The following is a 22,553-nucleotide window of genomic DNA, read 5'->3' as shown; positions in this document are numbered from 1 at the left end:
AAATCCCTGTGTGGCCACTTACTGGGTGTCTAACTTTAGGCAAGTCACTGTGCCTTTCTGAGTCTCAATTTCCTCATCTGTGAAATGGGGATAGTAATACTAATTCTTCACAGGATGGATTGAAGCACTGGAGGTAATGGACTTAGCACAGTCCCTGGCATGTGGAAGCCTGTTATCACATAGGGCAGGCTCTCTTTTTCCAGGTTAGGATCAGGGGGCTATCAGAAGAGAGGGAATCAGCATATAGATTTGAACCAAAATCACTCATGTTTATTTATAAACAGGATACATACACATACACAGGTATCATTGGAATGTTTCGGGAACCTTGGAGCTGGGCTCCCTCCTGACTTGGCTTGGGCTCTCTAGAAAAAGGGCTTCTGATGTTTTCTTGCTGGAAAGCCTGTGGGTTCACTGGTTGGGCTTTCACTGCTTCTTCTCATGTCCGCATCTGCCTGTCCCAGTGGGCCGTGGGCAAAGGGCTGTGAGCTCAGTCATTCATGTCTAGGCCAAATTCTGGATACAACTCCTTGGTGGTGACACCTCGGATCACAGCTGGAAGGAAGGAAGGATGTCCAGTGAGCAAAGTGGGAGGGAGAATGGCCAAAGCCCTGGCCCACCCAGGACTTCCTCCTGCACTTTTTTCCTGCTCCCCTTGTTGGCCACATAATCTTCCTGCCATTCCTTCCAGGCTCCTCCACTATAGGCCCTGTCCACTCATTCCAAACTGGACTCCCTGAACCCTCACCCACTTGGCAGAGGAAGCAAAGTTCCCCAAGAATCCTTTCTCCACACAGAACAACAAGAGTCACCAGCTGCAAATGTAAATCCACACTGACATTGTGTCTGACTAGCTGCAAGCCCCGGCCCATGTGCATGTCTGACCACTATAAGATTTTTTTTTTTTTAATGTGGACCAGGTGCCACTAGTGGTAAAGAACCCACTTGCCAATGCAGGAGATGTAAGAGATATGGATTTGATCTCTGGGTTGGGAAGATCCCCTGGAAGCGGGCATGGCAACCCACTCCAGTATTCTTGCCTAGAGAATCCTATGGACAGAGGAACCCAGAGGGCTTACAGTCACAAAGAGTCTGACGTGACTGAAACAACTTAGCATAGCGCACAGCACATTTTAAAAGTCTTTATTGAATCTGTTACAATATCGCTCCTGTTTTATGACCTGGAGGCATGTGGGATCTTAACTCCTCAGCCAGGGATCGAACCCGCACACCCTGCATGGGAAGGTGAAGTCCTAACCGCTGGACCGCCAGGGAAGCCTCTGCCCTTGCCATTTGGTGATGCCATTCCTCCAGCTTCCTCAAAGACTTGTCTCTCCTCCCACGGACAGGGGTCTGTCTCCTGAGAGGCCTTCCCTGACCACCTTCTCTCACCTAGTCTTCCCAGCAGCATCTGGGCCGCATCCTTGATGTCATTATACTCGTGGAGCTGGGAGATGTGGTCCTCCAGTTCATCTACACTGTAGCCTCTGGGGTGGGAAATGGGAAGAGAGAGAGAGAGAATCGTTAAGAAAGCTGATAAGGCTCCCAGCTTCAGAGGTAATAAGGCCCTTACTCACTAAGGGCCTACTGGGTGCTCAGCACTGGGAACACAGCAATGCCAAGACAGACCCTGCCCTCGTCTCACTCCTGTGCCCACTGTCTCACTCCTGGCAAACTCTCCCTGTATCCTTAGGGAGGGGTCTCCAGGCACATTGGTACTATGTAACTCTTGTCAGAGTTGAGGGATTCACAGATGGGCACATGAGTGGCTAGTCAAATCTGCTCAAGTGTGACACGGGTATTCAAAGGTTCCTTGATCTGTGTCCTGTGGCTGGAGCAAGAAACGTGGGAAAACCCAGGAGGTATGGAAGAGCCAGTGTCCCCTTGGCACTGAAAACCCACTTTCAGAGGGAGGGCAGAGCCCACGTGTGGACAGAAGCAGAGGTAGAGACCATGGGTTCCAGACAGAGAGTGGGAGACCCATAGCTTTTCAGCTCCCAGTTCCCCTGGTCCTCCCGAGCCTGACCACACCTTACCTGAGACAGCTGCTGAGGCTGCTGGATGCCAACGGCACAGTCCTGTTTTTATGCTAAGCTAGGTTTCAGTTACCATTGCTGTTGTTCAGTCGCTAAGTCCTATCGGACTCTTTGAGACCCCATGGACTGCAGCATTCCAGGCTTCCCTGTCCTTCACCATCTCCCTGAGTTTGCTCAGACTTATGTCCATATTGAGTCAGTGATACTATCTAATCATCTCATCCTCTGCCACCCACTTCCCATCAGGAAGCTTGCACAAGCCTCTTATTCTCATCCATGAGTTACTGGGCACTAGTTAAAAGTTTTCTAGAGCTTCCCTGGTGGTCCAGTGATTAGGACTCAGTGCTTTCACTGCTATGGCCTGGGTTTAATCCCTGGTTGGGGAACTAAGATCCCACAAGCCACATGGTATGACCCCTGTCGCCCACCCCCATACACACAAAAAAAGTTATTCTAAGCACACTGAGGAACCCAACGAGACTTACTCTGATAATAGCTGGGAGATCTCCTTGTCCAACATGTCCTTCTTCTCCTTGAGTTTCTGAATGTCAAGCTGTAGAGAATCCTCGCTGGCCCTGTCAGCCTGGCCAGGTTTGGGAGATGGCCGCTGAGTGGCACAAAAAGTCAGAAGCCAGACTGACCAATTATCTACAATTCAGAACCTCCACGTTGTCCCCCCAAAAGCCACTCCCTGCTTCAGGGTGGTAACAGACAACCTCTACCCAGAATAAGACTACATTTCCCAGCTTCCCTTGGAATTAGATGTGGTCCTATAACTAAGTTCTGGCAAGTGGAACTTAATCAGAAATAGTAGATTCTATGTCTGGGAACTGTCCTTCCGGGGAGAGGATACACCTTTCTGTGGCCCTCTTCCTCCTGCCAGTGGAGGGATGATGGGAGTTGGACCGTGTCTTGGATGATAGAGGCAGGGGTCCCCGATGACTGTTTCAGCCACCATTATTCAGGGTTTCCTTTCACTTTCAGCCAAACCCAACTTTAACTAAAGGGCTCATCCTGGTTCCCAATCTGACCCTAGCGAATCCACTTCAGGTCTACCTCTTGGATTCTCCTCTCCAGTCTATGATAATAACCTCACTGGAGGATTTTCCTGGTGGGCCAGTGGCTAAGACTCCATGCTCCCAACACAGGGAACCCAGGTTTGATCCCTGGTCATGGAATTAGAACCCACATGCTGCAACTAAGACCTGGTACAGCCAAATAAATAAATATTTAAAAAAAAATCTAATTGGGTAACAAAATGCTTCCTTGGGGCTACAGTTCACCTTTGCCCTTTCTGCATCTAAAAGCTGTGAAGGCAGGGCCTGATATGCTGCTAATCTTCAGGAAATGTTGGTTGGAGCCACACTGGGGTTTTTAACCAGTCAACAAATCATGAGTAAGTACTAGCTGCCAGGCACTGCCAAAGGCTGCAGGGGTTTAGCAATGGATAAGACATCAAGCCCGGCCCCCTGCCTTCATGGAACATAGAGCCTAGTCCCACACATACAATACCCAACAATGATGCTCTTCCTCCAGATATTTCCATGGAAAGCTGGGCTCACCAGTCACACTTCATCAGAAAGACCTCCCCTTACCACCCCATCTAACCACCTCACACACTACCCCTTGTCCTGATGTTTTCTAACATCTATCACCACCTGACACATTGTACATTTCATTAATAATATTATTTTCATTGATGGCCTTATACCCCTGGAGGGTGAACACCATGAGGGCAGGGACTCTGTTTTTTTCACAGCTGATGGCCCTGTGTCTACAATAGGACCTAGCACATAAGTAAGTCGCTTCAGTAGTGTCAGACTCTGTGACCCCATGGACTGTGGCCCGCCAGGCTCCTCTGTCCATGGAATTCTCCAGGCAAGAATACTGGAGTGGAAGAAAAAAAAAAAAAAGAATACTGGAGTGGGTGGCCATTCCCTTCTCCAAGGGATCTTCCCAACCCAGAAATCGAACCTGGGTCTCCTGCATTGCAAGTGGATTCCTTACCATCTAAGCCACCAGGGAAGCCCCGACCTGGCACATAGAAAGCACTATTTCGAATGAATTCACCAAGTGAATGAATGAAGGAAAAACAACCAATCAACTAACTAGCAGTCTGGAAAGTGTTTTGAAGTTGAAGTACAGTGTGCTAAGGGGGCACCTAACAGAGCAAGTGGCCTGAGCCTGAAGTGGAGCTGAGACTCCTCCGAGGAAGCTCAACTTTAAAGGCTGAGGAGGCATCAGTTTGGCAAAAAGCTGGAAAAAAGTATTCCACACAAAGGACAGCATATGCAAGTGCTGTAGGGCAGGAGAGAGCACCTGTGTTTGAGGGAATGAGAGTGGTTTCCACGTGGGTGGAATGGGTGAGGGAAGGAGGGTGGTGTGAAAAGAACAAAACCAGCCAACCACTTGTGGCGATGTCACGGAGGAGAGACAGAGCCCCTTTGTAGGGTCTGGGGTAACCCTGACAAAGGACAGGAACGCTGTTTCTTCTCTGAAGCCTGGCGGGCAGGAGGAAAAGATGATGGGGAAGGACTGAGATATGACCTGGAGTTTCTCTGTGGAATCAGGTCAGCCTGGGGGGAAGACCCCGAGGAGGGCTGGGGGGTGGGTCAGCCGCTGTTAGGGAAGGAGGGAAGGGCTGGGAGCAGCATGCAGAGGGGAGGGCAGGGAGGGGCACAGGCATACATACTCACAGGGGATCGGAAGGCCCCGCCGCAACTTTCGGAAAGTCCTGGTTGAATCCTGCAGAGGAAGCCGAGGGAAAAAGTCTGATTGGACCTAGAGGCCGCCTGGGGAGGAAAGGGGTACTGTGGGGGTGTGGAGAGGAGGAACAGCTGTGAACCCGGACTGGGTCCGGTTGGGAAGGGGACAGAGAATGGTTCTGGGATCAGGGTAGGGATTCTCGAAAAAGGGGAGTTTCTGACAGGGAGGAGTGTTGCAGTGGATGGCGGGGCGGGGGGTGCGTCTATGGAGGTGATCTCTGAGGAGAGAAAGTCTCAGGCAGAGCTACAGGGGTGTCACGAAAAGGGACTGGGAAGAGATGTGCTTTCCCCCTGCTGTCAGCTCCTTGCCCACCTCCTCAGCCCTGGCGTCCGGGGCCCCCGACTCGGGGGGCGGTGCAGAGGAGGGTCCAGAGCGAGGACGGAAACGAATCTCCTCAGGTCCGCCAGGTACTTGGAATCCTGTGACGGAGGCTAGAAACGTCACAAAGCGTAGCTACGCACGCACTCCGCGAGAGCTAGCTCAGTCCTCTCCGCCGAGGTGGGCAGGACAGGCCGCTTATTCTGCGGCTGCGCTTTCAGTGTTTTTTTGTGACTCCACCCTCTCTTTCGGGCGAAGCGGCGGCTTTAGCCGTGCGTCTCCGCCCCGTATCTTTCCCACTATCCAATGGGGTTAGAGAACTGAGGCCACTCCGACACACCGAGGCCTCCTAGTACCGCCCCGGAGCCGCCCTCTCTGGGCTGAGTGGCACCGCGGCGCGGAGGCTGCCGGAAGCGATTCCGCAGAGGTTGACGGGATCGTGCTGATGTGGCCCCCCCTTCCCCCGCCCCGTCCCGGGATGTCGGAAGAAACCCGACAGAGCAAATTGGCTGCGGCCAAGAAAAAGGTAAAAACGTGCGGGCTCGCGGCTCCCTGACCCCTCCGAAGGCCGGGCCATGGCCAGAGTTTCTGTGCTGCCTCCAAGGCAACGGGGTGAGCCCCTCGGCGCCCCTTGGCGCCCCCCCCCCCGCCGCCAACAAAGTCTTCGCAGCCAGTCCCGCCCCCCGCTACCCCTCCGCCCCCCGGCTGCCCAGTCTCCGCCGCCTTCACTCGGCACCCCCAGGTGACTTTGGGCCGGTGACCCCCGGGGCTTCCCACACCAGGCTTGGCCTTCGTCTCCTGTCGCCCGGAACCGCACCTCCGCAGCCCCCTGGTCTCCCTAACTCCCGGACTCCGAAAACCTCGGTCCTGGCCTTTGCATTCCCCCCCCACCACCAACCGCCCCCCGCCCCCCGACTCAACGCGGAGCGGCTACTCGGGCGTTGCTAGGGATCAGTGCCATGTGGCTACGTCATAATGCCCCTCGGAACTGTCATTAGTGCCTAGAAAACTCGGTGTTAAATTTTACCATCCAGTTCCCACTGTGTTTTCACATCCTTTCCCGTCTCTCTGGGTCGCGGCACCAGCTTGAAAAAGGAGACTCGGGGGGATATGGGACCTAGATCGGACCTGGGTTTCAGGCTCCCTAACCTCTAGACTTGTACCCCCATCATTTGATATAAAAAGCCTACACTTCCCCCCAGTGATCTCCAAACACTGACAGTATTTCTGGGTGGCCATGGGGAGAAGGTGTTTGGTTTAGTTTGGTTTTCTCCCAGGTCTCTATCCAGAGAGACTTTCACATTTTTAATCGGAAGTTTCTACTTCACATTCTAATTTTCCATGATTCTGAGACTAGTGGGCCCGTCACTCAGCATTCAGTGCTCCTCTGAGGAGCACATCCAGGGAAACTGAACTTCACAACGGGGAATCTTTCACAAATCATCACCTCAACGTGGGGCAGCCCAAGTGCCACAGGATAAATATGGGACTGATGGATCAGTTTTGCTTGATTTTCTTGAGAGAGAAAAAACCTTTTATACTAATATACGTAGGGATGACATTTGCGTAGATTTGTATGATTATAATGGACTTCTCTCTGAAATGTGTTTGGGTTGTCCTCTTTCGGTTATGTTTCCAGAATCACTAGGGGTGTGTGTCTTCTCTACCTTCTGCCATCAGGATACATTGATGTAAAATTTTGAGAAGTACTGGTGTGCAGCTCTAATAGAGATGGAAGAAGGGACCCTGATGTCTGATCAAATGATTACATTTCCTCTGCTGCTGCTGATTTTGCCCCCTAGCAGCTGCTGATTGATGTTGTAATCCCAGAACTCAGAGTCAGAAGGCTGAGTTTAAATTCCGTTGTTGCCTTTCATTGCCACCTTTTGCTCCTAGCCACATTATCAGTCCATTTCAAGTTATTGAGGACGACAGCCCTTGTAGGGTTGTTGTGGCATTAAATTAGAAGGCGAAGAGTATTTTGTAAACTTTGTAAAGTAGGATGTGGATCCAGGGGGCGTATAGTTCTCATGAGCCTCACTGCTTTTCCTTTTTACAGTTAAGGGAGTATCAGCAGAAGAACAGCCCTGGTGTTCCTGCAGGAGCTAAGAAAAAAAGAAAGATCAAGAATGGCAGTAGCCCTGAGACAACCACTTCTGGTGATTGTCCGTCACCTGAGGATGTGAGTCTTGCCTGACCGCCTTCCGGGGATGAGGCACTCAAGGGGCAACAGTAGAGGGTAGTGGTTAAGATTGTGGAAGAAATGTCAGATATTGGCTAAGAAGTTTGGGTTTGAATTCTCCCTTTCTCTCTGCAAGGGATATGGTTTTAGGCAAATTGTTTAAGCTCGTTGGATCCCTGTTTCCACATTAGTAAAATTGGGGTAATACTGTCTTACACCAAGGAAGTTGAAATGAGATTGTCGTCGTTTTTATTATGATCCCCTAAAACAGGGCCTGGTGCAGAGTAAACTTTCAATAAAGTGTAGTTGCTAGTTGACTTAACTGCTCTGGTGATCTTCCCCAGCCTCATGGGGAAAGCCAGGCAGCTGCTTGCCCTCAGACTTTCCATTTAGAGGCCCCAGTAGAGCCCCAGTGTGGTGAGGAGAGGGCCTCAGGCACTTGGATTAGGAGACCATCTGAGTTTTAAGACCATCTTTGCCACCAGCTTGCTGGGTGGCCCTGGGAAAATCACTTCCTCCCCTGGGCCTCAGTTTCCTCATCTGTAAAATGATACTGGTGGATCAGATTATTGCCTTTAAAGCTTATTTTTTAGCTGTAGCCCCTCTCCCGCCACTTCATTCAAGTGGACCCTGTTTCTGAAGTCTGGTTTTTAAAAGTCTAGGCCTGAGGGTCTAAGAAGCTATTAAGAGCTGCATTGTTCATCTGAGGAACTATGTGACTGCATTGTTCAGGGGACTTCTCCATCTGTTTGTTTCCCTTGATTTCTGCCTTTGGCAAGGCAGCAAGTGGCTACTTGGAAAAATGACCCAGGCCTGTATTGATCCCTTCTGACCCCTTTCTCTCTTCTCCAGCATTCCGTTGCCCCAACCCGTGTCTTCTTCCTTCCTTGACTCTCTTGCCTCTCTAAGCCACTTTTCTCTTTTTCCCCTGCCCTTGTTTTTCCCTTTTCGCCTCCTGTAGATTCAGGACATTCTGGAGGTGCTGGTGTCCGACCTTAACCGCTCCAATGGGGTAGCGATCCCCCCATTGGACAAGTGGAAGGTGAGGCAGTGCCAAGACCCCCTCTCTGGCTTGCTCCCTCCCAGCTCTGCATGCCCTGAGGCGTCTTTGTTGTGGGGGAGACTTTGTCTCTGGCTTATTTTATGTTGCTGTCATTAACCCTCGGCCTGTTCACGTCTGCTGTTTCACCTGCTTGGTTGATTGGGTTCTTCCCCTTGCCTCCCCCTCCAACCCTGCCCCCACCATCTTTTATCATCTTGGAGAAGGTGAGATGCTCCTTGGAGGTTAAAGGTAACTTGGGAATAGTTTCTGGAGCAGGTGTGTGGGATTAGGGCTCTTTGAGCGTTCAGTTTGAACGCCTGGTGGTGTTCTCAGACTAGGAGAGGTTAAATAAAACGATACCTTCAAATCTTGCCCCCTGGGCATCTGTCCCCAAAAGACCAGTAGACCACAAAGCAGTTTTTGATTTTTTTTTTTTCCAGTTCATCAGTTCCTTTTGGTTTGGCAGTAAGGAATGTAGGGTTAAGAGAAAAGGAGCTTACTTTATAATAGTTAGAAGGATTGAGGTTATTTTTTCAATGGAACTAACTAAGTGATGTGAGGTTCACCAGACACATGAGTGATCAGGACATTCTGCCCCTGTTCTCTTTTAAAAATCCACTGGACACAACTGTATTCAGTGGGACATTGAAAGCAGACAGCTAGTGCTAGGTGCTGGAGAAAACAGGTGAAAGAAGCAAGCCAGGATGTGGCAGCATTCCAAATGCTCAACTGAGGCAGAGGTTCATCCTAAATGGATTCCAGGCTGGAGAGGGTGGCATTCGAAGCTGGTTTGAGGATTAGAAGTGGGGAGCATTCATCCATTTTGCGAGTAGGGGACCCAGGCAGAGGATGTGGTCACAGGTAACGGCCAGGACTATGAGCTCACAGAGTATTTTCCAGAAAGAAGGGGAGTCTGGGATGCACCTGGACTAGGAGATGACCTCCTCCAGACATGATGTTGGCACTTCCTCCTTAATTAACTTCCTCGGGGAACATCTCCCAGGCCAGAGTAGGACTGGAAGGGGGCCAGGTCCTGCTGGAGATGGGCAGGGGGAGAGGGGTGGGGCCAGGGCCCTGGTGGCTGGGGTGAGAGAGTCTTCAGTCATCAGGACTGCTCACACCCAGTCACTCAGGTCTGTCCAGGTGCTGTGACTCATCCTGTTGGCTCTCAGAGGAGACACTGGGTGGCCCGGGGAGGGAACATGGGCCTCCAGGAGTCCCGAAGCCCTGGCCCGCATCCGTCTGCTCTCCTGGAAATGAAGACCCATAACCCCATGTTCCCTTCTTGTTTTATTTGTCATACTTTTTTTTTTTTTTTTTGCTGCACTGCACAGCTTGTGGGATCTTAGTTCCCCAACCAGGGATTATTAAACCCATGTCCTTTGCATTGGAAGCATGGAGTCTTAACCACTGGACCACCAGGGAAGTTCCCTTTCTTGTTGTTTTAAAATCCTCTCTATATCAATAACTGTTTCCCACTTAAGTTTTCTATTCTAGTAAAAGAAAAAAAAACACTAGGCCTGTGATTACAGTATCCTAGGCAGAGCTGATGACATTTCCAGAAATGAGAAATAATGGATAGAAAAAAGTGTTTTTTTTTTTCTTTTTTAATGGAATGGGACATTTGAGGGGAGTGGACAATGTTTTTTGAAATTCCATACTTAGTTTTATGATTCAAAATTATGAAATAACTTGGTTGTTCACTAAATTGTCATATTCTGTATATTTCAGTCTTCAGACAAGTCCTTTTTTCCCCTTCTGAGCTCTCTTGTTTCTAATGCTAGGGATCCCTGAGCGCCAAGATGCCAGGAGGGACCTAGGGCTCCCCAGGGCCCATGGCTAAGAGTGTGCTCCCCCTGCCCCACCACTGAAGTCTCACTCCTCGCCAGCTGCCAAACCCCTACTCTTACCTATTAGATTCAGGAGTACAGGTTGGCAAGGCAACACCAGGTTCTGGAGTCAGAGGTCACAGTGAGGAAAGTTACCATGCCGACAGTTTGATTCTTCTTCAGCTCCCCAGGCTCTGTGGCGCTTGCTCTAAGGCGAACAGTAGATTTGAGTTTTCAGAGGCCAGGGCTGCGGCGTCCAGAGAGCAGGCTGCCTTTTCCCTCAGGAGAGGTGCAGCCTCTCCCTTCCAGATCCACCTTGGCTGGCCAGGCCTTGGCTGCCTGGCGCTCTTCCCTGGCCAAGCCTCAGCTAGTCAGTCCTCTGCAGTCTCACCTGTTGAATGGTAGCTCTCAGGAGCCAGCGGCTTGGACTCAGTGTCAGTCAGGCCTGAGCCTGGAGAGAGGCCCAGTGGGGCTCTTGTCAAGCAGGTGAATCCACCTGGGTGGGGGAAGAGGGGACTTCTCTGTGGCCCCTGGTCCTCAAACCCACAATTCTCCTCCAGGAGGCCAATAGTAGACGTCTTCTCTCTGGTTTCTCAGCTGTTTTTGGTTGGGTAGGTGTTTAGGAGCTAGGAACTTAGGGTGGGGTAGTGGCCACAGTTTTCTTTCCACCTGCAGGAGTAGGAGGAGCCTTCTTGTTTGACGGCTTCTTTCCCAAAAAAGGCATGACTCGGGGACACACCCAGTGGTTGGGAGGAGGGATGGAGGGAGAGCAAGAAGGAGGAGGCAGATGCTCTCTTCCTTTATCACTGCCACGTTCTGCCCAGCAGGGTCCCGGGGGAGGGTCACTCTGGCACAGACTGACCCTCTGGAAAAGCAACGCCTGCTTCTCCCTGCCCCGGCACGCTTTCCTCTTACCTGCTGCGGCTGCCAGAGGGCAGCCTGGCCCTGCCTCTGACTGAGCTCCACAGAGGATGACACTCCATGTTCAGGAAGCAGGCCTCACTGCCCTTGCCCTGAGCCTCGGTCCAGAAGGCGGCAGAATGGCCCGAGTTCTAGGCGAGCCGCAGCCACACCCCCGCGTGGCTCCCAGCACATGTGACTGTCACGACTGCTCAACACCGGTCCTGCCAGCTCTGCACCCCTGCACTCATGACAGCAAGGCGCTCTTTGCCCTGCATGGCCCCCTAACCCCCTGCTCTGTTCTGTGACAGGCGCCCAAAGACCGCGCTGCTCCTGTTACACCATCTGCTGATGACACCGTGTCACCTGGCGGTGTCCCTTCCCCCAGTGCTAGTCCCCCCCGTGTCACTAGCATGGCATCAACTCAGGTTTGTGCCTCTTCCCCCTTGGCCCGCTCTGTGTTCACCCCCTCCTGTTTCCCAGAGGACTGGACCTCCTGTGGACCCTCGTCCTTTTTTTCCAGGTATCTTGGCTCTGTGAGCCAGGTGCCCTTCCTGAGGACTGGGATGGGGGAGCCCAAAACCAGACTCCCCTTAAGCTTCAGGGAAGTGGAAAGTGGTCGGAATGAGCTTGGTGCCTGTAGGTGGTTCCTCCTAAAACTTGAATGACCAATTCCTGTGTTTCTTCCCAAACAGAATCATGATGCCAACAACGGTTCTGGTCCCATTGACGAAAGCACGTGAGTGTCTCCCACGGGGGCACCAGTCCCTAGGCCACCGCCCCGTGACCCCCCCTTTCCCATTGAGCCTCCTGCACCCCTGACTGCTGTGTTCATCCCCAGATCCTTTTCATCCACCGAGAGTCTGCGACAGCTGTCTCAGCAGCTCAACGGTCTTGTGTCCGAGGTACCCCGAAAACTGGAGCTCAGCATGGGTTAGAGTAGGAGGGAAAATATGACAGAAAGAAACTGAGGCAGAGACTCCCAAAGGAAGGGAAGATCCCGGGACCAGGCAGCTTGGCTGGATAATGTTTAGCTGATCATTACTTCTCTGAGTCTCCTCTTTGAAGCCATGCAAATGAAGGGGTTGGACGATGAGATTGGTTACATCGTTTGATCCTGTAGATGAGAGCTCTTTGGGAGGGGAGGGACAAGGGGGAGCTAAGAACCAGGAGAAACTGGCACAGGGAGGGATTAAGGGGCAGGAGGCAGGTTAGGCAGAAGAGGAAATGTTACCTCCAGCAAGATGCTGGAGGGGGTCAGAGAACATCTCCATGTGAGCCCTTTCGTCTCTTCTAGTCTTCGTCTTACATCAATGGGGAGGGCCTAGCATCTCCTGCTAATATAAAGAATCTGGAGGTAAGTGGGCCTGCACCTTGGCCCAGTGACCCTGCAGGCCAGCCCTGCCCCCCACCTCCTCCCATGGCGGGGGCTGGGTGCCCCACCCAGCTGAGACAGCCCAGACACCCCCCAACCCTAATGATTGCTCTCTCTACCTCTCCCCTACCCCTCCTCCACCTCCTCCTCCTCTCTGCATGCGCCTCAGAGCCGGTACCAAGAACTATCAGTAGCCCTGGACTCCAGCAATCTAAAAAACAAACAACTCAGTAGCAAGATAGAGGAATTGGTAAGAGTCCGGTGTTGTCCCCTGATCCATGCTGCCAATATGGGGCTCCGGTCTCACCTTGGGGCTCTTGAAGAAAGGGGCTGGGGATCCCTGGTGCCAAGGGAGAAGGGGGTGCTGGGAGGCCTAGGTCTCAGCTGGAGGGACCCCGGAGCATGGCATGCAGCATGGCTCTCTCTGTGGCTGCCCTCTTTGCCTATTCTGTTCTCCAGACACCTCTGCTCGAGTCCTCCCCACCTTGCCATGGGTCTGTTGCCTGTAGGGGAGGCACTAGCTTGACTGGTGTGTCCAGCCCTGACCCAGCCCCTGATTTGTTCCGACTTCGACCTTGGACAAGTCACCTCTCCTCCTTGGCCTTTAGTTTCCTGAGGAGGTAGAATCAGAAGGTGTCCAAGGTCCCTTTTAAGCCCCCAAAAAGGTTTCAAGGTCCTTTTCATTCATGTATCAGTGTTGTTAAGAACAGAACCTGGCCTGTGATGTGTTTGCTCAGCGAACATTCCTCGAGTGCGAGCTGGCAGAGGGTGGTCTTCACCTTCTCAGACTCCATTTCTAGAGGTTTATGTCATTGTCCCTTCAAGGGAATTAGATCCAGACTCTCGCTGCTGTAGCCATGAGCAAAACCTGCCAAGGCTCAAAGTCTCTTAGCTTGAGAAGCGTTCATTCGTTTGTGTCCGCGTGAACCCTCCCTTTCTAACCCCTTCCTGGCCCCTGCCTGCGGCCCCTCCTCCTTGGTCTGAGGATCGTGGGGAAGAAGGACAACCTCAGTCACCTTCCTTTGCCTCTCCCCACAGAAACAAGAGAACCAGGAAACTTTGGATCAACTGGAAAAAGTAATGCGATTTCTTTGTTTCTTCCATGGTTAATGGGGCTTCCCTGGTGGCTCAGTGGTAAAGAATCCACCTGCCAGTGCAGGAGATGAGGATTCAATCCCTGGGTCAGGAAGATCCCCTGGAGAAGGAGGTGGCAACCCACTCCATTGTTCTTGTCTGGGAAATCCCAGGGACAGAGGAAGCCTTTCGGGCTACAGTCCATGGGGTCGCAAAAGAGTCAGATACAACTTAGCGACTAAACAACCCATGGCTGATGGGTTTGGGGGAGGATTCAGATGTAGAGGACCATTCTCCTCTTAGCTGCTTACAGCCTGGAGGAATAGGGGGCTTCCCCCTTTGCCTCTCGCCGGTCTTCCACTCCCAGGGTGCCGATGATCTGTTCTCATTGGTGGGCCTGTCCTGGGCCTGTGGTGGCATCCCTGGGCGAGGCACATGTCCTTTTCTCTTTCACTTTTGCGTCCTCCCAGTAAGAGTTGTTTCTTCTCTCTTTCTGCAGGAAAAGAAGGAATTTGAGCAGAAGCTCGCAAAGGAACAAGGGGCTCTGCGAGAGCAGCTGCAGGTGAGCAGACTCTTCCAGGGTCCCTTGTGGCCCCCAGGAAACATTGCTTTTCCACATTGTCAGCACTCGTTTGGCCTTTCTCCTAAAGGTCCATATTCAGACTATCGGGATTCTGGTGTCAGAGAAGACGGAGTTACAGACAGCTCTGGCTCACACCCAGCAGGCAGCCAGGCAGAAAGCAGGTGGGAATCTAGGCACCCTTTTACCCTTGGGCTGGCTAGGCCTTTGGTGGGATTCCTTCTCTGGACTTCCCCTCTCTGCTGTCATTTCAGGGGAGTCAGAGGATCTTGCTAACCGCCTGCAGTCTTCCAGGCAGCGCGTGGGAGAGCTGGAGCGGACGCTGTCTGCCGTCTCCACGCAGCAGAAGCAGGCCGACAGGGTGAGCCCAGCAGCCTGCCCATCCCCTGGAGGTCACGTGGATGGGTTGTGAGCCTAAAGGTCTCTCCGGCAGGATGGAATGACTGGCTACCCAGACGGCAGCACTGTCCGTTTCTTGCTGCGTTAGAGTTGTGTGGTTGTGAAACGCGATCTGGACACGAGTTGGTTGCCATGGGCGAGTTGTGGGGAGGGGCTGGGGAGTGCCACCTAGAGCGAGCACTAGATGAGGCCAGACCCTGAGTGTCAGCCAGCCCTGCCTTTAACTGCATGGGTTCTGGCTCAGGTGCTGGGTGTTCAGGCTGTGAAGGTTCAGATCAGTATTTTTAGTCCATGACCACACTAAAAAGGGAGGAGTACATGTGTGTAATATATATGACATGTCGGAAAGGACTCATGTAAAACCCAAGGAAGGGACTTCCCTGGTGGTCCAGAGGCTGAGACTGTGTGCTCCCAGTGCAGGGGGAACTAGATCCCACATGCTGCAACTAAGACCCAGCGCAGCCAAATAAATATTTTTTAAAAGCCCAAGGGAGAGGAATAGGGTGGCTTAGAGACCTGTCGCTTTTGTACCTTCTGAGTTTGGGGCTGTGAATGTCCCATCCATTCAAAAAATGAACAAAAGATTACAATGCATTTTAATCTATCCCTCGTGGTCATGCCCTAACCCCAGGGCCAAAAACAAGGTTGAAGAATCCCAGGTCTAAGTGATTTTAGGCGAGCTCCTTAATCTCTAATATTCCCCATTCACTGATAAAATGGAGATAGCAGCTGCCTCCACGGTGATTGTGAGTTGGGAATGTTGGCTAAGAAAGTGTTCAGAAAAGGTTCAGAGGTGATGCTGCTAACAGTGAAAACGGTGGCCGGCCCAGAGTCAGACCGCCCCACCTTCCTCTTCCAACCTTCCCGAGTCCTTACTAAAACCAAAGGAGAGCATGAGCTTGGATGAGCTTTGAAAAAACGTAAAGGCCTCACACCAGGTGAGGACGTGTTGCTGGGAGCCGTTCTGTTGCTGGGCTGCATTTTCCGCCTGCCTTCTCCTGACCTCGCCTTTCTGTGTTCGCAGTACAACAAAGAATTAACCAGAGAGCGAGATGCCCTCAAGCTGGAATTATACAAGAACAAGTAGGATGGGGGGTAATGGGGGGGACTGGGAAGTGGGGGAGATCCAAGGGAGTCGGGTGAGAAAGAGGGTACATGTTTGGACATGTGCAGAGCCAGGCTGTCAGTCAGCCATGCCCCTAAACCCCTGCTATGGCCTCAGGCAGCTCGTGTCTTCTCTCTGGGCTGCCACTTGAGACTTCTGGTGCTGGGGTCCCTTCCAAATTGACTTTTATGGCAGGAGTAGTGGGTGGATCATGGGAGCGTTCCTCTCTGTTCAATACTCACACCTCCCTCCATCGCCTCTGGCCACAGTAAGAACAACGAGGACCTGAAGCAGCAAAACTCAGAGCTGGAGGAGAAGCTGCGGCTCCTGGCGATAGAGAAGTCAGCCATGCAGCTGGGCATGGAGGATCTGCAGAAGAAGCTGGAGATGTCGGAGCTGCTGCTGCAGCAGGTAGGGCTGAAGCCCTGGGGTGTGCAGGCCCCACCTGGCAGGGCCAGGTCCTCTCAGGGTCATTGTGGTGCCCTCTGACCAGGAACCAGAAAGTTTGGATCCTTGTTCTGGTTCTGCCATAGACTTCTCTAGAGACAAGAGAAAAACTAGGACCTTGCCCAGATCCCAGGAATGTGATACGGCTTATTTATTTATATATATATATATATATTTAAAGCATCCTAGTTGAAAACCGTTGTTTTATGGATGATGTTGGGTTGGCCAAATAGGTCCTTTGAGTTTTTCCATAATATTGCATGGAAAAACCTGAACAAACTTTTTGACCAAACCAATAGTTGTAAGGCCAGCCCATGAGTTTCTGCTTCCTTCCTCTCGGATGCCAAGCCTCCAGGTAGACAGTGCCCAGGTCAGTTTCTTCTTCATTGTTTTGGCATGCCCAGCAAATTTCTGCCTTCGTGCCACCTGTAAGAGTATGGTTAAAGTATGCCATGTTCATATATTGGAGTACTATGTAACCATTATAAAAACTTAAAGTTATCTTGTTTTCAGCAAAGTGAAATTAAGTTGCAGAACCATATATGATACTATCCCTGGTACTATGCATCAATGAAGCATGTTTGCATCCCTGTGGAAAAGGGTCAAGAAGGATACACACTGGATTGGGGAGGTTGGGAGAACTTTGAACACTTACTATCAGAATTGTTCACGTTGAGTATTTAGTGAAAATAAAGCTTGTAGACATGGTACTAACAATATTAAGGATAACCCTGAGTTGTACGTTGACCTTTTGGGGGTGGGCGTTGCGTGGATCAGCCTGGGCCCCCTGATCTAACCTCGTTTTTCACCATCCAGTTTTCTAGTCAACCTGCCCCTGACAGCAGCCAGCAGTTACAGCAGGCCCTGGAGGAGAGGGCACAGCTGGAGACCCACGTGGAGCAGGTGAGGCTTTACAGAGGGAGGGGTACAGGAGACCCCAGGTGACCAGGAGCAGGTGAGGCCCCCCCGTGACAGCCCCTGCTAACTTTTGCGCCCCTCTCACAGCTGAAGGATTCGCTGAAGCAGCTGCAGGCAGAGAGAGACCAGTATGTGACAAACCTGAAGGAGGAGAGTGCCATGTGGCAGCAGAAGATGCAGCAGGTGCTGGACCAGGTGAGGCGTGGTCTTCGATCCCCCCGCCCCCTCCACCTTGGATAGGTCACTTGGTCTTCCTGGGCATCATGTCATTTGCTGTGCATAGCTGGAGGTGGATGTGTGTATCTGGAGGTGGGGGTGGACAGGGGTACGGTCACCCAGCCCGTACTTGACCTCTCCTTCCATGTGCGCCCCCGCCCCCACCTTGGTGCTTTGAGCAGATGAGCAAGTTGAAGGAAGAAAAGGAGCGCAGTGTGTGTCAGGCTCAGGAGCTGGAGACCAGCTTGGCCGAACTGAGGAACCAGATCGGTGAGCTGGGCCCCAGGGACCTGGGGATGGAGGCCGGTGTTGGGGCTGGTGAGGGTGGCCGAGATTGGAGGTGGGTGGATGGAAGGGCATCATGGCCCAAGGAAAGAGGTTCATACCAGCAGTTGGCAAGGCTTGCAACTTCTCTGAGCCTCAGTGTCCCCATCTGCAAAAAAAGGGATGAAGTGTGCCCACTGTGGTCTGAAGCATAAAGAGCTCTGAACGTGTCTTGAAAGATTGAGCCAGGAATCCAAGATTGGGGGCAAGGAGGCCAAGTTAGGAGCTGTGGACCCCGAAGAGGGTGCTTTCGACGCGGCCCAGCCAAGAGACCCTGATGGTGTGCTCCCTTCCTCAGCTGCGCCCCCGCCCCAGGAGCCCCCGGCAGGGCCCTCGGAGGCAGAACAGTGGCTGCAGGCGGAGACTGAGCGGCTCCAGAAGGAACTAGAGAGCCTGGCTGGGCAGCTGCAGTCGCAGGTTAAGGACAACGAAAGTCTGAGTCACCTGAATCAGGAGCAGGAGCAGCGGCTGCTGGAGCTGGAGAGAGAGGCCGAGTGCTGGGGGGAGCAGGCAGAGGAGCGCAAGCAGATTCTGGAGAGCATGCAGAGTGACCGCACCACCATCAGCCGCGCGCTCTCCCAGAACCGCGAGCTCAAGGAGCAGCTGGCTGAGCTGCAGAATGGATTCGTCAGGCTGGTGCGCAGCCCCACCTGCCCAGCCCACTCTCCTCCCTGGCTAAGCCCTTTGGGGGTGGGGTGAGACACTTAACCCCTCTGGCAGCCTTGGTTTTCCCACCTGTAAAATGGGTAATGTGGACCTTTCATGACTGGTGCCTACAAAGGCACCCTGGGAGCCAGAAAGCCCCGCTTGGAGGGATGTGGGAGGGTGTGGAGGTGCGTGGACTTTCCTACCTGGCTCCACACTTCCCTGAGCTGTGGGAGCTGGACACCAGGTTTTGGAGTCTCCAGCTGCGTTGGGTGGCCACTCACTGCCCCTCTCTATGCAGTCCAATGAGAACATGGAGATTACCAGTGCGCTACAGTCCGAGCAGCACGTCAAGAAGGAGCTGGCCAAGAAGCTGGGCCAGCTGCAGGAGAAGCTGGGGGAGCTGAAGGAGACGGTAACCCCTGCCCCCAAAGGAAGGGCTAGGAGACAGGCACCCCCCCAGGCAGGGGGGTGGGGGGCAGCCAGAACAGGTGACCCTGGGGTCCTTCAGAGCCTGTGACTGATACCTCCTGGCCTCTGACTTTCAGAGTTGGGTAGCCCTATGCCGTAGATCTGTGTCCCTGCTAGAGGCATCAAACCCGTAATTAGAGAAAAGAGACATACGGTGGCTAGCTCCTTGGTTTCAGCCCTGAATTCCAACCTTGCATCTCTAAGGCTCAGTTTCCTGGTATTAAAAGGAAGTTAGTATTTTTCTCCTAGAAGCATTGGGGATTAAAGGAGAATCCTGCAGGGGAAGCCGCAGGCATTCAAGTGTGGACCTCACAGCTGCTGGCCGGAAAAGCTGTTCTGCTTTTCCACTCATCCATAGCCTCGAGTTAGGATAGGAAGACGCTTGCTATGAGGGGTGAGGCTGGGTGAAGGCGGCACGGGGCTCTGGACGAGGAAGCCGGGACGCGGGCAACCGGCAAAGCCCTGTGCAGTGTCCGTCTCCGACTGAGGGGTCTGTGCCCGGCCTCCCCGGCCCAGGGGCTCAGACTGTGGAAGCAAGCCACCCCCTGCCCTCAGCCCCCAGGGTCATCACCCCGCCCCTGCCCTCACCCCCCGGGGTCTGCCTGCAGGTGGAGGTGAAGCGCCAGGAGGTTCAAGATCTGCAGCAGCAGCGGGATGAGTACCTGAACCACCTGCAGCATTACGTGGCCGCCTGCCAGCTGCATGTGGCCGCCTACCAGCAGCTGGCCTTGGAGAAGGAGGCGCTGCACAAGCAGGTGCTACTGCAGACCCAGCTCATGGACCGGCTGCAGCACGAGGAAGTCCAGGGCAAGGTCGCGATGGAGGTGGCCCGCCAGGAGTTACAGGAGACCCAGGTGAGGGCGTCGGGACGCTGGGCCCCTGAGAGGGAAGGCCTGCGGCCTGTGTCCCTCCTCACTCTCTTCCCTGGCCCCTTAGGAGCGCCTGGAAGCTGCCAACCAGCAGAACCAGCAGCTTCAGGCCCAGCTGACCATCATGGCTGTGCCTGGGGAAGGTCAGTGGGGAGGCCTGGAGGGAGGACACTGGCCTGAGGAGCAGGGGGACGTCTGGCAGCATGGCACCGAATTGTTTTTCAGCCCTGAGTTAGATGAGGCCATGGGGACGGTGGGTCCTCTTCCCCCGGCCACTGGCTAGCCCAGGGCTGCAGAGTGAGGTTGGGGGCAGAGCTGGGCTCCGAGCTTTCTTCCAGGCCTGCTCCGCCTCCGTGGTCGGGGGGGTCTGAAGACCCCCTGTCTGTCCCCAATAGGAGACGGACTGGACAGTGAGGAGCAGGATGAGGAGGCTCCAAGGCCTAAGCTGAGTGTGCCGGAGGAGCTGGAGAGCCGAGAGGCCCTGGTGAGTGGACCTCCCTGCTCCTCGCCTGTCTCACTCCCCCCACCGCCACCCTACCCCACCCCCAGCGGTTCCTCTCAGACACTCTTCTTTGCGGTTTCTTCCCTCCATCTCTGGTCGTCCCCCAATCTCCCCTGGGAGCCGTGGTCAGCCAGCGTGTCATCCTCCAACCACAGGCGTGCGCCCCGAGACCCTGAGAAGAGGCATGTCTCTCTGCCTGCCCGCCCACCCCTCTCTGGTCCTGTGTGTCTGCCACAAAAGCACGTGTGCCCTCTCCCCCGTAGGTGGAATTTTTCCACTCGGCCTTGGCCAGTGCTGAGGATGAGCAGGCCCGGCTACGCGGGCAGTTGAAGGAGCAGAAGCTACGCTGCCAGCGCCTCTGTCACCTGGCAGCCGCAGCCCAGGACGGGGTGGAAAAGGAGGCCCCCGCCCCCAGGACTGGGGGAGACAGTGTGCCCGCGGAGGCCCACCAGGCCCTCCAGGTGGCCATGGACAAGCTGCAGGTGCGTGAGCTGCCCCCCAGTGGGGTCCAGGAAGGGTGGGGGCCCCTGTGGGCAGGTCGCTGCTGAGCCCTGACCCTGCCCTCTGGCCTTAGGGCCGCTTTACGGAGCTCATGCAGGAGAAAGTAGATCTGAAGGAGCGGGTGGAGGAGCTGGAGCATCGCTGTATCCAGCTATCTGGAGAGACGGACACTATTGGTGAGTGGGGAGGCGGGGCCCGGGGCGGGGGGCTGGATGCGGGCAGCACCACATTGCCTCTGAGCCACGTCTGCCCTCCCCGCCTCCTGCAGGAGAATATATCGCCCTCTATCAGAGTCAGAGGGCCGTACTGAAAGCCCGCCATCAGGAGAAGGAGGAATACATTAGCCGGCTGGCTCAGGACAAGGAGGAGATGAAGGTAGGGGTCCTTCTGCCCATCTCTACAGGCCGGGGTGGGGTGCGGCGGGGCTGCTGAGTACTTCTCCCTCCAGGTGAAGCTGTTAGAGCTCCAGGAACTGGTTTTATGCCTGGTGGGTGAACGAAATGAATGGTATGGCAAATTCCTGGCTGCCCAGAAAGCTGCTGGTGAGCCCACTACAGCACCCCACACCTGCCAGGAGCCCAGCACTGCTGACAATGAGGGTGGTGAGTAGTAGCACCCTTGGGGTACTGGTGGGCAGGCAGGGGTGAGCTGGCACACCACTCTAAGCTCTGCTGCCCTCTCTCCCCAAAGGTCTCCAGGAGGTGAGCCTCGCCGACAATGTGGAGCCCCCGCAGGGGACCCTGCAGGGCCAGACCACCCCTGAAAACCCCACCGCGCAACAGATCATGCAGCTGCTGCGTGAGATCCAGAACCCCCAGGAGCACCCAGGCTTGGGCAGCAACCCTTGCATCCCCTTCTTCTACCGAGCTGACGACAATGACGAAGTGAAGATCATGGTGATCTAGTGGCCTGACACCGGCAGGCAGAGACCACAGACATGGGGCCGGGGGCTTTGCCCCCACCTGTCCCTGCCTCCTTATCCCTCTTTCCTCCCCCCCCCCATCCCTAGACTAGCACGCTGAAACCCTTGAAGAAAGGGGTATAAGCCCCCCGTCAAATGAGGGGAGACAAACAGGTGCAGGCCCCTTGCCATCTTGGCCAGGGCTGTGTCTTGATATCTGGACTGCTACTAGTTCCAGAGAGAAACAAAGAGCCAGAGGCTCAATTAAAGGCAGTTTATTTAAGAGGTGGGCCTTCTTGGGGAGCAGGGGCTCCCTGGTGGCTTCCTCACCCCTACCAAGCAGTCCTTTCAGAGGGGCTCATGCATCCTCTATTCAGAGGCACTTTGGGGCCAAGTGCCCCCTCCTTGCCCAGCTTGACAACTGGGCAGCACTCTCACAGGCCTTGGGACAGTTGGGCAAATTGAGGCCAAGCAAGAACATAAGCTGGTGGCGGAGTGGGCTCCCTCCCCAGTGTTTATACTGTAACTCTGTAACATTTTGTATATTCTGGAGGTAGGGCAGCGCCCCTGTATCTCAGCGGAGGTTGGAGCTGGTGAATGGGGAGGAACTTCTATTAAATATTTGGGGCTGGGAAAACTTATTTATTAATAGTATAGGGTAGAGAGAGAAGGTGGAGGCGGGGACGGGTTTGTGCCCGGGTGATTCGACTCCTATTTCGTTTCACTTTTTATTTCTGAATAAATGAATTTAGCCATACTGCTTGTCCTGGTGTGTGCCTTTTTTCTGTCTCTGGGTCCTGGGGTCTGTGCCATGAGCACTGAACAGGGAGCAGGTCCTGTCAACAGAGGGCAGGCTTCTAGTTGTGCCAATCTCCAGGGTGTCTGGGCACATCCAGTGGGGCTGTTGAGAGATCTTTTGAGGCCTGTCACCCACTGCTGCCTGATGAAGCCTGGGGGACCCCAGGGGAACTCCAAAGGGGCTCTCAGGGGCCATCCTGCCTTAATAGCGGAGTGACTCAAAGTTGGATCTGATCTCAGGGAGGGAAAGCAGAGTGCCGCAGCACCAAGTGCTGACTTCCAGCTCAAGTGTCCATTCCATCACCCTGTCCCTCCACAGTGCCTGGCTGGCCCGTGCCTCTCCCCCTGGGCCCCC

At 53.9% G+C, this 22,553-nt stretch overlaps 2 protein-coding genes across 6 annotated transcripts; one reads left to right on the top strand and one right to left on the bottom strand.

The window, feature by feature from the left end:
• Positions 245 to 5,233, bottom strand: SWI5 (SWI5 homologous recombination repair protein; the record flags this gene model as incomplete). The annotated part of the gene is made up of 5 exons (XM_013967938.1): positions 245 to 555; positions 1,393 to 1,487; positions 2,522 to 2,643; positions 4,733 to 4,781; positions 5,115 to 5,233. Coding segments are annotated over 5 exons (450 nt in total), but the record flags the coding sequence as incomplete, so codon positions are not given.
• On the top strand, positions 5,121 to 22,157 carry GOLGA2 (golgin A2). Of its 5 annotated transcripts, XM_018055866.1 has the most exons (27): positions 5,121 to 5,646; positions 7,180 to 7,302; positions 8,264 to 8,344; positions 11,385 to 11,501; positions 11,769 to 11,812; positions 11,915 to 11,978; positions 12,371 to 12,430; positions 12,618 to 12,698; positions 13,487 to 13,525; positions 14,022 to 14,084; positions 14,173 to 14,266; positions 14,357 to 14,463; positions 15,526 to 15,584; positions 15,876 to 16,017; positions 16,870 to 16,956; positions 17,059 to 17,166; positions 17,370 to 17,457; positions 17,810 to 18,147; positions 18,458 to 18,571; positions 19,236 to 19,481; positions 19,564 to 19,639; positions 19,892 to 19,980; positions 20,262 to 20,480; positions 20,573 to 20,675; positions 20,768 to 20,874; positions 20,948 to 21,101; positions 21,190 to 22,157. In XM_018055866.1, the coding sequence occupies exons 1-27, from the start codon at positions 5,566 to 5,568 to the stop codon at positions 21,402 to 21,404; spliced, it is 3,099 nt and encodes a 1,032-aa protein (XP_017911355.1). In that variant the 5' UTR covers positions 5,121 to 5,565; the 3' UTR covers positions 21,405 to 22,157. The 5 variants fall into 5 exon arrangements, with proteins under 5 accessions (XP_017911355.1, XP_017911357.1, XP_017911358.1 ...); XM_018055868.1 differs by lacking the exon at positions 8,264 to 8,344; XM_018055869.1 differs by lacking the exon at positions 11,385 to 11,501.

This window comes from Capra hircus, chromosome 11 (assembly GCF_001704415.2).
Source record: "Capra hircus breed San Clemente chromosome 11, ASM170441v1, whole genome shotgun sequence".
NCBI classification, from domain to species: domain Eukaryota; kingdom Metazoa; phylum Chordata; class Mammalia; order Artiodactyla; family Bovidae; genus Capra; species Capra hircus.
The sequence above is the reverse complement of the archived record's forward strand: the minus strand, read 5'-3'. Positions and strand labels throughout refer to the sequence as shown.

What these genes read in the sequence shown, in the direction of transcription:
- GOLGA2 (XM_018055866.1), top strand. Translation starts at nt 5,566, where the DNA reads ATGTGGCCCCCCCTTCCCCCGCCCCGTCCCGGGATGTCGGAAGAAACC. An exon ending in ATTGTCCGTCACCTGAGGAT is followed by an intron (nt 7,303 to 8,263) that starts GTGAGTCTTGCC and finishes CGCCTCCTGTAG; the next exon opens with ATTCAGGACATTCTGGAGGT. An exon ending in AGGAGTTACAGGAGACCCAG is followed by an intron (nt 19,482 to 19,563) that starts GTGAGGGCGTCG and finishes CTGGCCCCTTAG; the next exon opens with GAGCGCCTGGAAGCTGCCAA.